This window comes from Ictidomys tridecemlineatus, chromosome 10 (genome assembly GCF_052094955.1).
Source record: "Ictidomys tridecemlineatus isolate mIctTri1 chromosome 10, mIctTri1.hap1, whole genome shotgun sequence".
Lineage (NCBI taxonomy): Eukaryota > Metazoa > Chordata > Mammalia > Rodentia > Sciuridae > Ictidomys > Ictidomys tridecemlineatus.
In genome coordinates, this window is record NC_135486.1 from 62,393,436 (window position 1) to 62,409,833 (window position 16,398).

Consider the following 16,398-nt stretch of genomic DNA (forward strand, 5'->3'; position numbering starts at 1 on the left):
AGCTAACAAGGGTTATTACTTTTTTTTTTTTTTTGAGAGAGAGAGAGAGAGAGAGAAGAGAGAATTTTAAAATATTTATTTATTTTTAGTTTTAGGCGAACACAGCATCTTTATTTTATTTGTATGTGGTGCTGAGGATCGAACCCAGGGCCGCACGCATGCCAGGCGAGCATGCTACCACTTAAGCCACATCCCAAGCCCGGGTTATTACTTCTTAAATGGATCCAGGCTGGTTCCTGTACTTCCCAGGAGCCTTAATTTACACTGGACCTAGTGCAAGTGCTGGGAACTTCTGCTTGCAAGGCTCCTTAGGAAATGAGATCTGAAACCACAGGCAGAGTGAATTGCTGCCAGGACACCCACTGTCCTTCTTACACTGCTCCACCTCCAGGGACCAGTCTATTACGGTGGGAAGAGTCTTACTTCAGGACTTCAAAGATACCCACCCTACCAAAACCAAACCGGAGAGGCTGCTTGTTTGGTCTACTTCCTTATGTAAAGGCAAGACCAGCACGGCTCTAGTTATCTGTTCCCAGGATAGCACTGCTATCACCAGGCTTGCCTGGATTTTAAATGCTTCTTTTTAAGTACAAAATGAACCAAATAATGCATCTTTTTGCCCAAAGAAGTGTGTCACCTGCTCTTATAATCAAGTTGTGCTTCCCACAGCTTTCGGATGAGCTCACAGGCATTCAAACTGTTACCCAGTCTACTGAAATGTGGCATTTCTTCACTGACCTTCTGAGCATTATTTGGCCAGCACCCAGGACTTGCTGGTTCTATCACTAAGCATTCAGCAGTTGCGACTCTGGGAGAAAGACAGTTTTTTTTTTTTTTTTAAACTTAATTTTTTACTTGTGGTTGTACACAATACCTTTTTTTATTTTTATGTGGCGCTGAGGATCAAACCCAGGGCCTCGTACGTGCTAGGCGAGCGCTCCACCGCTGAGCCACAACCCCAGCCCCAGCTGACTTTTATTTTAAAACAAACACGGCAAGCTCTCAAAGGTGGTACTTAATTTTAAAGACACAAGCCTATTACTGAAATAAGAAAACAGCCTAATCACTGCCTTTTCCAGTGGGGAAATCTATTATCTCCAGAGAGCCCAGGGACACACAGCTGATACCACACCATTTTCTCATTTTCTTGAGGTGGTCAGCCTAAACTGGCCCACATACTCCCAGCCAGCCCTCATTTCTCTGGGCCCATTCTGTCTGCCAAGCTTTTGCCACTCCCATTCCCCACCTATTTTCCCTCTGGCCCTCTGCCCATGTCTGAGCTTCAGAGGATTATTTTTTGGCTGTGTGCTCAGTCCCTGGTCAGCTGCCACCATGCTGTTTGGTATTTGAGATCCCATCAGCAAACTCACTAACCAGCATATAATTACAGGCCACTGCCCCCAAAAGCACACTCTGTCGTCACCAGGAAGCACTACTGTTCACAGGCCCAGGAAGCACCTCAGAAAGAGGCAGCAAATATTACAGGGCTGACATCCAGCAGCTGAGGAGGCCGAGACAGGAGGATCGCAAATTCAAAACTAGCCTCAGCAATGCAACTCAGTGAGAAGCTGTTTCTAAATAAAATACAAAACAGGGCTGGGGACGTGGCTCAGTGGTTGTGTGCCCTTGAGTTCAATCCCCAGTAGAAAAACAACAACAAAAACAAAAACAAACAAACAAACAAACCCCCACCAAGATCCAAGTTCAAATATGTGGGGGTAACTGCCCAAGGTTACACAGCTAACTGGAGGCAGAAACTAGAGCCATACTCACAAACACAACAAACCCAAGATAAAAGGTAAGAAAAGCCTCTAAGTACCAAAATGAAGTCTGCTACACAGTAGTCTTCTGGGCTTCTCCACAGATTTGTCAGAACACAGGCAACCCTTACAACAAGAAATGCTCCTGAAACAAACAGATGCCATTAAGTACCAAGAATCTTTATTTATTCTCAGTTCTGAAATGGAGTCCATGACTCAGATAATATGCCACTATTTGAAAATAAAAGGTCCCACCAGCCCCAGTCTTCCCAAATCTTTAGTTACAAGATCACACTTCATTCACTGCACAAGACAATCAAGCTGAAGAATTAAGGAGGTACACTGAAGATAAAAGCAAAAAAAGGAATCATCTTACAAGCAGATCATCCCAGTTACTTAAAAGGTTAAGTTCCAGATTAATTTACACAGTAGTGACAAAACTATTTAGTCTCAGTGAAAACGAAGACAGTTATACCATTTAGAAAAGATTAATTCAGAAATACGAATTCAGGCAAGCATGCAAAATTCAGAATACTAAAAAAAAAAAAAAAAAAATGCAAGGCCTGGCTGCACAAATACACTCAGGTGAATTGCAAACTAAAGGGACCCTTGAGGGATCAGCAGACCAGTCTCTCCTTCTATGAATGAGGAAAGTGAGCAAACATGTACTGGCGAAGCTCATGTGGTGACACCAGGTGCACACAGATCTAACTCCTGGTGCCATTTGCAACCCCATATTCTTAAAATAAGGATATAATACCTAGAACACAGAAGCCCACTGATTTAAATAAAAGATTTTAGGACTGATACACAGGGAGGAGGTAAAGTTAACACAGCACAGTAGCACACCTCATGTTTCAGAGATGAAATGATCTCTCAAAGATTTAATGCTCCATTTTCACAAACAATGAAGTTTCTATCCAATTTTCTGATTTATAGTAAAAGGTACTAGCTTAAAAAATGTGCACTCTTCACACTTTTTTGCTTAACTTTTAAAACTGAGAACTGGCTGTTTTTTAGCCCAAGAAACCTATGCCATGCATACACTTTAACTGCATGTCTTAGGAATACATAAAATCTGTGATATTTTGGTAACTTATAGTGTATTTATAAAATGAAAAGCTCTATCAAAATACACTTTTCACTGGGAAAAATAAATAAAACAAATGAATGGATCTACACAAAGCAAACAATAACTTTGGTAGATTTCAGTGTAGGACAGTCTATAACAAACACATTTGCCCTTATTCCCCCAGAGCTGCTCATCTTCCAAGTTAACAATTTTTAACATTTTTATCTGAGATTTTATTATGTTGACGTTTCTCATTCCACATCATCTTCAGCCAAGCTCTGAGCACTCACAATTCTCTGAAAGAAAAATAAAAATTCAATTTTTGAGTGTCATAAGCATTTTAATCCAGATCCCAAAGTCCAACATAAAATGCTCTGTATTCAAATAAAATATGGTACTGAATTTCATCCATTCTGATATTTATTTCAACACTTAATACTTTATACATTTCTATCATCTAAGAAAATGATTATTACCACTGACAAATGTAGCACAGTATGGGACTAGAAATCATGTACCGTAAACAAATAGGGATTTTCAGAGTTTACACTTCCATACAACCTAAGAATAGTGATTAGTGCTTTTACCAATCATTCTCTGCTCCAAACATTTCCATTTATGGCTCACAGCCATTACAGGAAGGAACACAGCATTCTGCAAACATTTCCACATAACATTTAGACAGCTGAACTGAGTAGAGGAGGACATTTCTACAGAAGGAAACTTAGGTTTCATCCTGAACTGACATTTCAAAGACACTACCCTCAGGTCAAAGTACCGTCATGCTGCTGCTATAGTTTGGATAGGTTCATGTGTTGGAAACTTGTTCCCTGGTGTGGTACTACTTAAGTCAGTGGGGTACCACCCTCAAGAGGGGTTAGAGTTTCCACAAGTCCCAGTTAGTTCCTTTACAGGAGCTAACCTGGCACCTGCCGGCTTCCTTGCTTCTTCACTGGCACATATGCCCCTTCTACACATGGTTGGCTCCCTTCCTGCTCCTCTACCTTGTGACAAAGGCAGGGGGCCCTGGTCAACACTGGAACTATGTTGTTTGACTTTCCAGCAAATAAAATTGTTAGCTAACAAACTTTCTTTATATATTATCCAACATTGCACATTTTGTTATAGCAACAGCAGGCAGACTAAGACAGCTGCCCCTCAACAGTATATAACATCAAACAGAATTCTAATACAGATATAATAGAACTACATTAGTTTAAAAGATTTAGATCAGATTTTTGGTTTTCCAATTCTTTTCTTCAAATCTTTTGAGACTTAGTTTTTCAGTCCTTTTCAAATGTAAAAACCAGTCTGAAGGGGCTAGAGACATGGCTTAGTGGCAGTATGTTTATCTAACACACACTAGGCCCTTGATTTGATCCTTAGGACCAAACAACAAGACAGTATGAAAAACTGGTCAGTTAGTAACTATAAAATTCTGTGAAAACTACCCATCATCACCAATTTTTAATCACAATGACTTTGGAAGTCAACATATGGATCAGATAGACATGCTATGCCAAAAAATAGATTTATTTGGGTTCCTTAGAAAGAACTCAAAATGAACAGAATTTGTTTTACTGAAGTCTTAAGTTATGCATTAACCTTTTAAATAAATGGCATTTTGTACTTGAGTAGGAATCTGGAGATGTAGTCAAATAGCTCCAAACTTAAGCCCATCTTAGCAGAAACAGAGGTAAAAAGTGTTTAGACAAGAGAGGCCAGAAATCTATACTCCTCTATGCCCAGAACCAAGCCACCTAACAGAAGGCATGATGTTCCAGAAGAGCAGGCAGAAAACAAATTTTATAAAATAGCTAAGAGTAGCCTTTAGGGGCTTAAATACCAAGGCCTAAAACAACTAACACTAAGATATACATTTCCTGTCTCAGGTCTAGGGTGAAGACATTTGAAGTTTACACCTGAGGGAAGACAATGTCAAGCACTGGTATTACAAGTATTAGACGTTTGCTAAGCTCATTTAAAAACAACCCTAGATCCCACTCACTCCTTATTTCATGACACCCCAATTTTTACCTGACTAATTGTTGGGAGCTTAGTCAGAAGCATCTGGAACACTGGTGGTGGAAGAGTTTGCTGTAACACTTGCAGCAACTGCTGTGGCTGTCCACAAACAGCAATTGCGTTTGTCAGATGGTCCACACCTTTCTCATATTCACCTGAAAAATTTACACAAAATTATAAGCAACCTAAGTTTGGGCTTTTGTCAAAAATCGAACTTCTTACTCAGTCTCTCAGTGGTGCTAACCAAAAACACTGTGTAAGTAAAAAATTAGAAATAATCTATAGGGCATCCATATTAACTGAATATTATGAAGTAAAAAGAATGAGTCACATTATATGTACTAATGTGGAAATGTGCACAATACACAAAACAGGAAAATTAAATGTTGAAATATCCAAATACATTACTATTCACATTTCTAAAATACTTCTGAAAGATTACATAAGAAATTGCTAACAATGGAACATTAAAGAGAGAAGTAGAGGGGCTGGGATGTGGCTCAAGCGGTAGCGCGCTCCCCTGGTTCGATCCTCAGCACCACATACCAACAAAGATGTTGTGTCCGCCGAGAACTGAAAAATAAATATTAAAAATTCTCTCTCTCTCTCCTCTCTCACTCTCTCTTTAAAAAAAAAAAAGAGAGAAGTAGAAGATTAGAGGCTTAAGTGAAAAGGGAGACCAAATTTCACTTCAAACCAACCCTTTTGACAATTTCAATGTTACCCCATAAAAAGAAAAAAATCTCAAATGATACTATATTAGGAAAAATGGTCACAATGAAAGCATGACAAGTAGCAGATTTAAAAAAAAAACATTTTCTCTTAGTAGAATTTATTTTCAATTCTCTGTGAATTTCTCTCAACAGACATTTATAAATAACTTTCAAAAAGTTCAACAAAGGTTGTTTTGGAAGATTTTCATTCAATAAATACTAAGTACTTGACATGTGGTCCTTGTTCTCAGTTAATTGTTTTAAATTAAACTCCAAAGAACTGTTAACAAAATTTCTGAACAATACCTTGACTTTATTAAAGTTATTTCAAATTAAGTACTTTATATAGGAATTTCAATGAAAATTATTTAAGAGTTATCTTTTAGGAAAAAAAAATGATCTCTTTTGTATTCTTTGGGGGAAAAAAAGATAGTTGGGGTTCATTTCTCCAGGTGTTGCTCATGTTTCTTAACTTCTCAATGGAGGCATTTACTGCCATTGCTCCAGATATTTTCAAGAATGTCTATACAGTGAACAGCCTTAGATTCTGGAGCAAGGGTAGGTTTGCATAGTACCTAGTATCACATCTTTCATGTTGAAGCAAAGGGCAAATATCCTCATGACTACCTCTTAGAAAAGACTCCGGTCCTCTAAATTCAGGACTCTTCTATACGCAACCCACCATGCAGTCCATTAGGAACAGGTGTTGATTCACTGTGCCTGGTGTTCGTAAGTGATTTTTTATGAATAGGTTCATATCACTACTTTACTAATGTACTATATCAATCATTTTACAAGCAATTTGCTTCAGGTTATTAAACCCAGGGGGCCCCTTTACTCCATAATCCTGCTAGTTTCTGAATTTTCTCCTTAATCCAAGGACAGCACAAACATTAAACCAAATCAGATTTATTCTAAACCACGTTGACAATGACATGAGGTGTACTATAAAACAGATTAAAGGTACTACAAAAACAGTTGTATTTTGAGCCTTTACAAAAAGGTAACTGTTTCGGACCATCTCTACCAGTCTGGGCGCTCTCCCCAACCATGCTCCATACACTGGCCAATCTTCTTCTACCATATTATACACTCACACAAGCTTGAGGGGACTAAGCATGTTTCAGGTTCCACCAGCACACTCCATGTCCACAATCCTATAAACTAAGGACAAGCATGGGTATCATGACTGTCATTCTTGATGTTCTTCCTTTAAATCTGGTATATTATGGTGTTTCTTATTCTACAGTCTGAGCAGCTGAGAAATCTTTAGGTCCAAGTCTGAGGTATCTGCATATAAAGGGTTTCAAGGACACTGTTAACCTCTCAACTAACAGCTCTCTCTCCTGCCAATGTGGAAATTATAGTTATGTCATCTACGCACTGAGGATACCTCTTGATTATGCTGACCATTGTTGCTGGGTTGTATGTAGCCACCACCTGTTATACAAATTTCTTTCCTGGATATTAAAATGATGCTATAATGATACCCATCACAAGAGAACCAACTCAGGTTGTGCACTGATCCATATAATGGTTGGTACAGTTGTGGGTGGTAAGATAGGCTGATTCATTCTGTTCCTCCTTGTGAATAGATAACCTTAGGACCTTAAATCTCTTCTGAACCAGCACTGGAAATAATCTTTTCTATGGCTCCAACATTGCTGAAAGGTGTATTCAAGACATACTAGTAAGTCAGTGTTATATTTCAATACAACATAAATCAAAATAATATAACGTAAGTCTGTAAGTCAACTTCAGCTTCCTTCTTGTATAAAGTGGATATTTACTATTTTTGCTAACTGGATAGCCAGATTAAAAGTGAAATCTACTGTTAACTCCAACAGCATCAAAAGCATCATATATCTATTAACACAGCACAGATCAAACCCAATATTAGAGGACCTCAGTAGCAGTGCCATTTGAGATTAAGTACTGTGTTAGGGGAATGCTCTTTCCCTTACCAATGCCTGGGTCCTCTTTCTCTTGCTGTTGGGGAAATTAAAGCACATGGCCCATAAGGAACCTGGAAATATTTCTTGATTGGCATCTATCTCACATTCACATTTAAGACACTTGATAGGTTTTCCTACTCACTTTTTAACAATTCTATTGCAACTGCTCCACCACTGAGCTACAACCCCAGCCCCTATTCACTTTTTTTTTAAAAGAAGGACAGAATGCCTTTTTTTGGTACAGCCCCAGCCCCTATTTACTTGTTTTTAATCATTCATAATTTGTTGTCAATCTGAATACAGTGGTTAGACAATCCATGATTCTCCTCCTTCCTCAATCTCCTGAGTTGCTGGGATTATAATCATGTGCCACCATGCTCAGCTCAAAGCACCTCTTAATACTACTGATTGAATAAATGAGGCACAAGGTAAATTCTGGATCAGATTATTGACTGGTTCTGAAATAACAGTCTTGAATTTACCATGTGACCTCAATTAGGTAAGTTAACTTTCTCTAGGACTAAGATTAGCCATTCCTTCCCTTATATACTGGAAAAGACCTCAAGATTAGATGGGAGAATTGAGAAACACATTCCTGGGTGGGAGGGGAAGGGAGAGGGCATGGGATTAGAAACTATGGTGGAATGTGATGGACATTATTATCCAAAGTACATGTATAAAGACAAGAATTGGTGTGAATACACTTTGTATACAACCAGAGATAAGAAAAATTGAGCTCTATGTGTAAGAAGAATTATATTGCATTCTGCTGTCACGTATAAGTTAGAGAAATACATTCCTAACTTTCCTTCCTTCTGTTATTATTTATACTGCACTGTGGCTACTTACTCTAAAAGGATCAAAAGTAACCTCACTGTAAAGAGTACTTATTATGTCCTCTATATCAAATGATGGAGCAAGTAACTAACTAATATTAGAGGACCTCATGGACAATGATAACCCACAAGGAATATTTCTTCCTGGAGTCAATCTTATAAAATGATCCTCACATTATTAAGTACCTGAAACCTCATCTTGAAACGTTTAGAATTCCTTTTTCCTAAAACAGCCAAACTACACAAGCAAACCCCCTTTCCATTATAAGTTTACACTAGTGTAAAGACTTTCTGTCTAGTTCCTCCATCTTCAGTGACTATCACCTTGAGCTAGCAGCTCTTCACCGAGTTGTATTTCTTCAAGGAAGAACTTCTGAACGGCTTCAGCATCTTTAAGGTCCGGTAACTGTTTGGAAACAGAATATTTAGTAAGTGACACCAAAATTAATGCCAGGGATATAACCAATACACAGAAAAAAAAAATAATAGAAGACTTCTTCCCCCAAAACTCCTAAATAAAAACAAATGAAAGAAAAACATCTATTGATCAAACTGGTATCTGAATAGTTCTTAGTTCTTAACCAGAACAAATGCTCAACATCATATAGTTCTTGGTGAGGCATGCCTGTAATCCCAGCTATTCAGGACACTGAAATAGAGGATCACAAGTTCCAAGCCAGCTTGGACACTATAGTGAGAACCTGTCCCTGAGCTCAAACCCCAATACCTCAGGAAGAAATAAAAAGGAAAGCTCTGAATCAAACATAAAAAATGAAGGGTACAAATACCTACACCATCTATATACTTTCCTCTTTATGCTGAGCTAGTCTTTTTTGGTTTTTTGCTATTACGAACAACATTACCACACTAAATGACTATAATAGATAATGCCACTAGATATAAAAAAAAATTTCAGAAAATGGGAGGTATTGACTTTCCAAGCATACAGTAAGAATTTGATTATATTCCAGCATCTAAAAAACGCATTAATGGGACTGGGGAAGTAGCTCAGTGGAAGAGCCACTGCTTGGCATGAGTAAAGACCAGATTCCATCCCTGACAACACACATAAACCAAGACCCAAAACAGAACCCCATATGTTTATTCTCTTATATCCACAGTGAACATATCACATGTGTCAGAAAGATAATTTGGACATGTTAGAAGAACCTCCCCATTTTATTTCACTATTACCATGTCCATTCAATTAGCTGTGCCGATTATACAACTGCTTCATAACACCAAAATGCAACATTTGATTTTGTTTTTCCTGGTCTTAAGCACCACCATTAACATTTATTTAATTTCCTATATGTGTCACAGAAAAATTTTTTATCAAGTAGATAAACCTATGTAGTCAGTAAAAATAATCATAGATTTGAACATAAAAAATAAACAGATTTACATATAACAAAGTTAAAACTAGTCAGGGCATTGGGATTCTGGATCAGTGTGAATAATCTTGAATAATTTTGGATATGAATAACATGGTTCTTTTAAAGGAACTTGGAACAAGGGAATTAAAATAAACAGTTTCTATATTTTATCATTTTGAAGCAACTGAGAACACTTTAACCCTTTCTTAAAAAATTACATTTATCTATCTATCTATCTATCTATCTATCTATCTATCTATCTATCTATCCTTTCTTTTATGTGTTGTTGAAGATCGAACCTAGGGCCTCACACATGCTTGACAAGCCCTGTACCCCTGAGCCACAACCCCAGCCAACACTTTAACCTTCTCGTGAAAATATCTTTTGGAGACGTCATCTGATTGCCTCTAACTACTTCCTTGTTTAGTAGCTGTATGCTGTTACTGCCAACAGAGGACTAGACGACCTACAGTTAAACTAAGTTATTCACCCATTCACAAACTACATTTAAAACAGAAAATAAATATCCAACATCAACTAGCTTTCTCAAAACCAGAAGTAGATTTTTAGATAATTTTTCAATAAAAAATAAAATGCATGGGTCTGGGGCTATGGCTCAGTGGTAGAGCACTTGCCTAGAACGTGTGAGGCACTGGGTTCAATTCTCAGAACCACATATAAATAATTTTGTTATATTTAACAGGTTATTAACTAATAATAAGTAAAGGTCCAATGACAACTAAACAATATTAATAAAAAAGAATAAAATACATAACATAATCTAAACAAAAATCAGACTTGAGTATTACCTTGGAAAGCCCAGCTCTCTCCTTGGCAAGCTTCTGTTTCTTTCTTCCTACAAGAAATGTTATGTATATTTTCATTTCCCATTATCAAAAATGAGAATCAAAGTAAGTCTGATTGCGGTGGCAGTCATTAATACTATTTGCAAAACATGGGGACTTAAAATCTCAGCTTCCCTGGACTCCTTGTAATCTGTCAGGGACACATGAATAGTTCTGGTCAGTAAGCCTTCTTTCTCTAGATTATCAAGCCAAACAATTCAGAGGATGAAGACTGCTCCAAACAGCTGGATCTCAACAGAGCTAACATGGTACAGAGCAAGAATTAGGCAACAGGTTCTTATACTACTTAAATCTTAAATTAAGTACTGCTCCCTAGTTAAGGAGAATAAAGGCCTCTGTCTAGATTGTCTAATTTGAATTATACTATGAAATACCTAGAAAAGTAATAACTACTAAAAACCACTATGACAGGGCCAATAATCACTTGGCATAGCTAATAATGCTTATTAGCTAGAGAAACTTAGAGAAATCTCTTTTAACTTAAATCTCTTAACTCTCCAACTCTCTATAGGAATAGAGAAACAAAAGCCACAAAACAAGCAATGTCCCCTGGTCCCCTGAACACCTAGAATCAGTAAATGCCTGAAGAAGTAGTATCCTGTTTGCATAAATCTAGACATGGTTAATTTACAATGGACAGAGGACACTTTTTCTGATTCTATCCCTACAAAGTACATTTAATCACACCAGTATCCCTTGCCAACTCTAGTCCCTCATAATACACAAAGTGCTGCCACTTTAAGGCGAATTAAAAACAATTCTAACCATTTCAACACAAAAATATAAGTTGACTTTACATAAAGACTACCAATTTTTCTTATAAACTAACTTTACTAAAGTGTTCACATCACTGCATGACTAAGTGTGAAAAACAAACACAGAACATAATTCTACCCTTTATCTGCTTAAGGGTTTTGGCCCTCTTCAGGCCAAAAATAACCAATGATAACAGACAAAACCACCTAACAGGTAGACATGTACAGATTGGCCCTGCACTGGAAGGGGAGCAGTAAGACTAGAAGACTGTAGGAACTGGAGATCGGAACCCAGAAGTGCTATACCACAGAGATACATTCCCAGCCCTTTTTTATTTTTTGAGATGGGGTCTTGCTGAATTACTAAGGGTTTTACTAAATTGCCAAGGCTGGTCTACAACTTGCTATCTTCCTGCCTCAGACTCCAGGGTCATTGGGATTACAGATGTACACCAACATGCCTGGTCTAAATATCATATTTAATATTCCCAATGACTTTAAAAAACAAATACTAATGTCACCTCCCTCTTACAAATGAGAAAAATTGCCAAGGTCACTAGTAAGCTGAACTTCAGAGCACATGTCCTCAAACATGATTCTATTCTGCCTCTCTACTCAACAGCATAAAGCAGTAAAGACATACCCGTAAAAATAAAAGGCTTTTCAGAAATGAACAAAAGAAATTTGTGGAATTAACAGTGAAAAATACAATTCATTAAACCAGAATTTGGGGAAAATGACAAAAATGACAATGAAACCCAGTAGAATGAAATTTGTTTCCATTTGTGATCAGAGTGAGGAGTAGTACATGGTGTCACTGAATACGTGTGACTGTCACATCAGCAAAGTTTAAAATAAAGATAGTGTGTTCACCTAAAACAAACAAACAAACAAAAAAAGCCAAAAGGACTTACACATTCAATCTGCAAAACCAGGCCTTGACTCAGTATTTGCTGATATTCATCTCAAAAAATTTGGGAACTTAAGTTAAAACAGGGATGTGTACTTTCAAAAATATCCACAAAATAGAAGCTTACAATAGTCACAAATCATTTTTAAAGCTAGCTTAAAGTAGTTCTAATGATGTCTCATTTTACACAGCATAGTATAACCAGAGGTTGTAACACAAAGCTACTTTCCCAGCCCTTTTTATTTTTTGAGTGAGGTATAATTTGGAGACCAGTCTTGGCAATTTAGCAAAACCCTTTTCACAGCATGAATACAGCTGGCACTATAATTTAGAGGTTAAATTTCACTTATGATTACTCAGATTGATAAAAAAAATATGCTTTGAAGTATTGAAAGGGGCTGTAAGTATAAAACTTAGGTAGAACACAGGCCCAGTTTACACAAAACCCTGGGGAACCCTGGGGTTCAATCTTTAGCATGCACACACAGCGTAGACAATTTGGTAACAGAAAATAAAAAGTATCAATAAACCTGAATCTCAAACTACGCCCAAACCTTGTTCTCAACAACATAAGCTTCTATTAAAAAAAAACCTAAATGACTGATTTGAAGAACTATTCATTGCAAATATAAATATTCTAAGTATTCTATTGGAAATTAGACTAGAGAAATTCAAATTTAAAAGAACTGAAATCAACTTCACTCCACAAACACAAAATACCCCAAATCTTAGTATCAACCATGCAACTTTAAACAAACTGCAAAATTACCATGAATCAAAGATGTTTTACTTGTTAGCAAAAAACATCAATTAAAATCTCTAGCATTCACCAATTACTGTGTCAGGGCAGTACTAAACTCTATACTTTAATCACATCATTTACAAAAAAGCTTGAAGTTGTTACTGCTGGAGCTAGTAATCCACTTAAAATGATCATATCACAGCTAAAGCTAAAAAAATATTTGGACTGAAAGTGATGGAAAAGGCACTCTGAGAATAACTTTCTCAATTCGTCTAAAATGATAGCTCTTATGATTTCTTTAACCAAAAACCAGTTTTCTTGCTTGGTATGGTGACACTTGCCTGTACTATGGCAAGATGGAGGCCAGCCTAGGCAACTTAGACTCTGCCTCAAAATAAAAAAGGTTGGGGGTATAGGTCAGTAGTAGAGGACTTCCCTACCAACCTCAGTACTTAGGGGAGGAAGAAAGCCTTTTAAAACAGATCTTCAAATCTTCCAAAGGTATAATTAATCTACTTTTATGGAACTCTGCACCTGCACCTCCACCCTCAATACATTTTTGAAACCATAGACCTGTATTCCAACAATCATCCTTAAGGGTCAGCATTTACATCATAAATCATGGTGAGCACTTCACACTTTATTTTCCCCCAAACCAACAAGAGGCAAGCCGCATTACCTGATTTCACAGCTAAGGAAATTAAGATGTAGAAAGCCCAAGATCATGTTGCTCATCAGTGACCAACCCGGGCCTGGAAACTCAGTGTCTGAGTCCAGAATATCGCTCTTTCCGTGAGACTACCTAGCGGTAAATGGACCAAATCCTTAGTTTCACTCCCCACTAAAGCCTGGAGCCAGTCCGTGCTGCAAGGCAGGTCTACGACCAGCGCGCTCCAGAATGCGAGCCGCGTGCGGCTACGGACCACGTGCGGCGACCTGGTACTGCCGAATTAACCACCCAGTACCAAGCAGAGCGGCCACTTCTTCGTGCGACCGCAGCTTTAACAACCCTCATGGCTGGGCCACCTGGACAGATTACCAAAATATTTCTTATTAAAACAAATCTGCTTTTCTACTGCTGCGAACAAAGTTCCCCCCGAAACGCAAGGCGGCCTACGAACGTTTCTGGGGACATGACATCTTCCCTCGGGAAGCGGCTCTTAAAAGATGTCGCAGGTATGAAATGAGGCTGAGCCACGAGAGAGGCACAGCCCTTTGGACTCCCCCGCAATTTCTCTAGCATTCACTCATATCTTGGAAGCACTAGGCGAAGCCGCCAAGAGGGTTTAAGAATGCAACGCCCGCAGTGGGCATGCAGGTTCCGCACGGGCTGAACTCTGTCTAGTAGGGAGGCTCCACCTTCGGGTTAAGGACCGAGGCTTAGAACGGAGCGTGGCCCAAGGAGAGGCCGCGCCCGCCGCCAAGATGGAGGGGCGCCGCGCGGTCCGCGAGGGCCCACTCACGTTCCCGAAGCCTGTTCTTGAAGTTGGGGTCGCTCCGCCTTTTGCGGTCGAAGTAGATGCAGTAGCCGATGAAGAGCGCCCCACACACGCCGGCGGCGATGGCGCTGTTCCGGCCCACCATCTTTCCCCAGTGCGGCGAAGCCGCCGCGAGCACTCGAAACGAGCCTCGCCGCCCGTCGCTCTGGACGCCGGAAGGAGGAACAGGCGCTTCCGGCTCCGAGGACCCCGGGGCGCTCGCGTTGGTGCCTGCGCGGCGGAGTGCGCTAACACGCATGCACGCACGCACGCACGCACAGCCTGCGACCCCAGCGAGCGCAGCGGAGCGTCGGGCGCTAGGGATCTTTGCAGGCAAGAACAAAGGTAGAAGGCCAGTGCATACTGAGCTTTGTCTTGCAGTTGATTCCAGCGGTCTGTGACGTGTACTTTCCTTGCAAATCCAGTCCTGATCGAGTTGGGCACAGTAATTCACTTATAAAAGGATGTTGCGGGCTGGGGTTGTGGCTCAGTGGTGGAGTGCTCACCTAGCATGCATGAGGCACTGGGTTCAATCCTCAGCGCCATATAGAAATAAAATAAAGATATTGTGTCCACCTAGAACTAGAAAATAAATATTAAAAATAATATATGTTGCAATAGGTGTCATGAGATGTTCGAGAAAAATAGGGCAACTCCGTAGAACATGCATGGAACATCCGCCTCTCCAATGGCCGGCTCTGACTAGCGCCTAGGTTTGCAATCTGATTTTACAGCCCTTTCAGTGCATTGGACCAGAGAAGGTAATAGGTAACACCAGGTGCCAGGTCCCCAGGCTCGTGGCCGGGTCTGAGGCATAGCAGTCTACAGAGGACTGTCCCAGCACCCTATGAGCCAGGCCGAGGCACCGTGGAGACCTGCACTCACAGGACCCAACGTCATCGCCTACGTTAAGTGCTGAGGAACCTGGAGCCCCCCAAGACTGGAAGTCAGACCTGGCTAACATGTGCATCTGCTCCGACTGGGGTGGAGCAAGAGGTGTGGAGGTGGAGTGAATGATTTGACTCAGGATTGCACACAAGAGACACACAAAACGCAATTTTTGTTATATCCCGCATACACACATTTTCGTTCTCATTCCCTAAAGCTGATAGAAAACCTCAATTACTGAAGGAGGTTATGTCCTGAGCCTCAGCCCTGTGGAACAAAAAACTTGCAGAGCCTGAGGGATTCTCATTGGTAGAGAGCTAGCTTAGCATGCACAATGCTTTGGGTTCAATCCCCAGCACCCCTCCTTCCAAGGAAAAGAGAAATCAGACTTGTAAAAAGCCACACAGCTGACAATGAGAGGCCTCCTGAAAATGAGATTAGGTGGCCACATTATGACTCCTGAATAAACACAAAACAGGTACTACTCCCCCCCTCAGTCTTGTGTGAAGTAAATGCAATGTCAGTGTTGACAGCTACTGTGAGATATACAAAAGCAAAACTCTAATGAAAAACATTTACATTTACACTTTAGAAATGTTTTCAGACTGAAAGTTACCTCAACAAGGTTCTAAGTGGACTCTGTTGTGAAATAACCTTAGTGGATCATAACCAGTATTTTTAAATAGATTTTAAAAATTAGCATGTCAGTTAAATATACTCATGTTTATACTTGTCACTATGTAAAATTAAAGGTAATTTTAGTCACAAAAACAGGAGACCACTGATCTCCATCCAATCAAAATATTTAGGTACAGAGATTGCTGAGGGTCAGAGTTAATGAGCTAGATCAAAAACCCACTGAAGCGGAGAAAGGTGGTGCATGCCTTTAATTCCAGCAACTCAGGAACTGAGGTAGGAGGATTCCAGTCTCAGCAACTTAGCAAGGCACTAAGTAACTCAGTGAAACCCTAATAAAATACAAAAAAGGGCTGGGGATGTGGCTCAGTACCAAAAACCAACCA

General features: G+C 39.5%; 1 protein-coding gene and 1 non-coding gene across 2 annotated transcripts; both read right to left on the bottom strand.

Moving 5' to 3' along the window:
- Window positions 1-1,924: 1,924 nt before the first annotated feature.
- Tomm20 (translocase of outer mitochondrial membrane 20) lies at window positions 1,925-14,703 on the bottom strand. The gene is made up of 5 exons (XM_040278641.2): window positions 14,474-14,703; window positions 10,547-10,593; window positions 8,686-8,767; window positions 4,870-5,012; window positions 1,925-3,128 (listed from the first exon to the last, which is right to left on the bottom strand). Exons 1-5 carry the CDS (start codon window positions 14,592-14,594, stop codon window positions 3,084-3,086), a joined length of 438 nt encoding a protein of 145 aa, XP_040134575.1. The 5' UTR covers window positions 14,595-14,703; the 3' UTR covers window positions 1,925-3,083.
- Window positions 14,176-14,308, bottom strand: LOC120887719 (small nucleolar RNA SNORA14). Its single transcript, XR_005731053.1, has one exon. It is a non-coding gene; the product is annotated as a small nucleolar RNA SNORA14 (small nucleolar RNA).
- Window positions 14,704-16,398: the final 1,695 nt, after the last annotated feature.

What these genes read in the sequence shown, in the direction of transcription:
- Tomm20 (XM_040278641.2), bottom strand. Translation starts at nt 14,594, where the DNA reads ATGGTGGGCCGGAACAGCGCCATCGCCGCCGGCGTGTGTGGGGCGCTC. An exon ending in CAAGAACAGGCTTCGGGAAC is followed by an intron (nt 10,594 to 14,473) that starts GTGAGTGGGCCC and finishes CATTTCTTGTAG; the next exon opens with GAAGAAAGAAACAGAAGCTT. An exon ending in AGCTCCCAACAATTAGTCAG is followed by an intron (nt 3,129 to 4,869) that starts GTAAAAATTGGG and finishes TTTTTCTTTCAG; the next exon opens with AGAATTGTGAGTGCTCAGAG.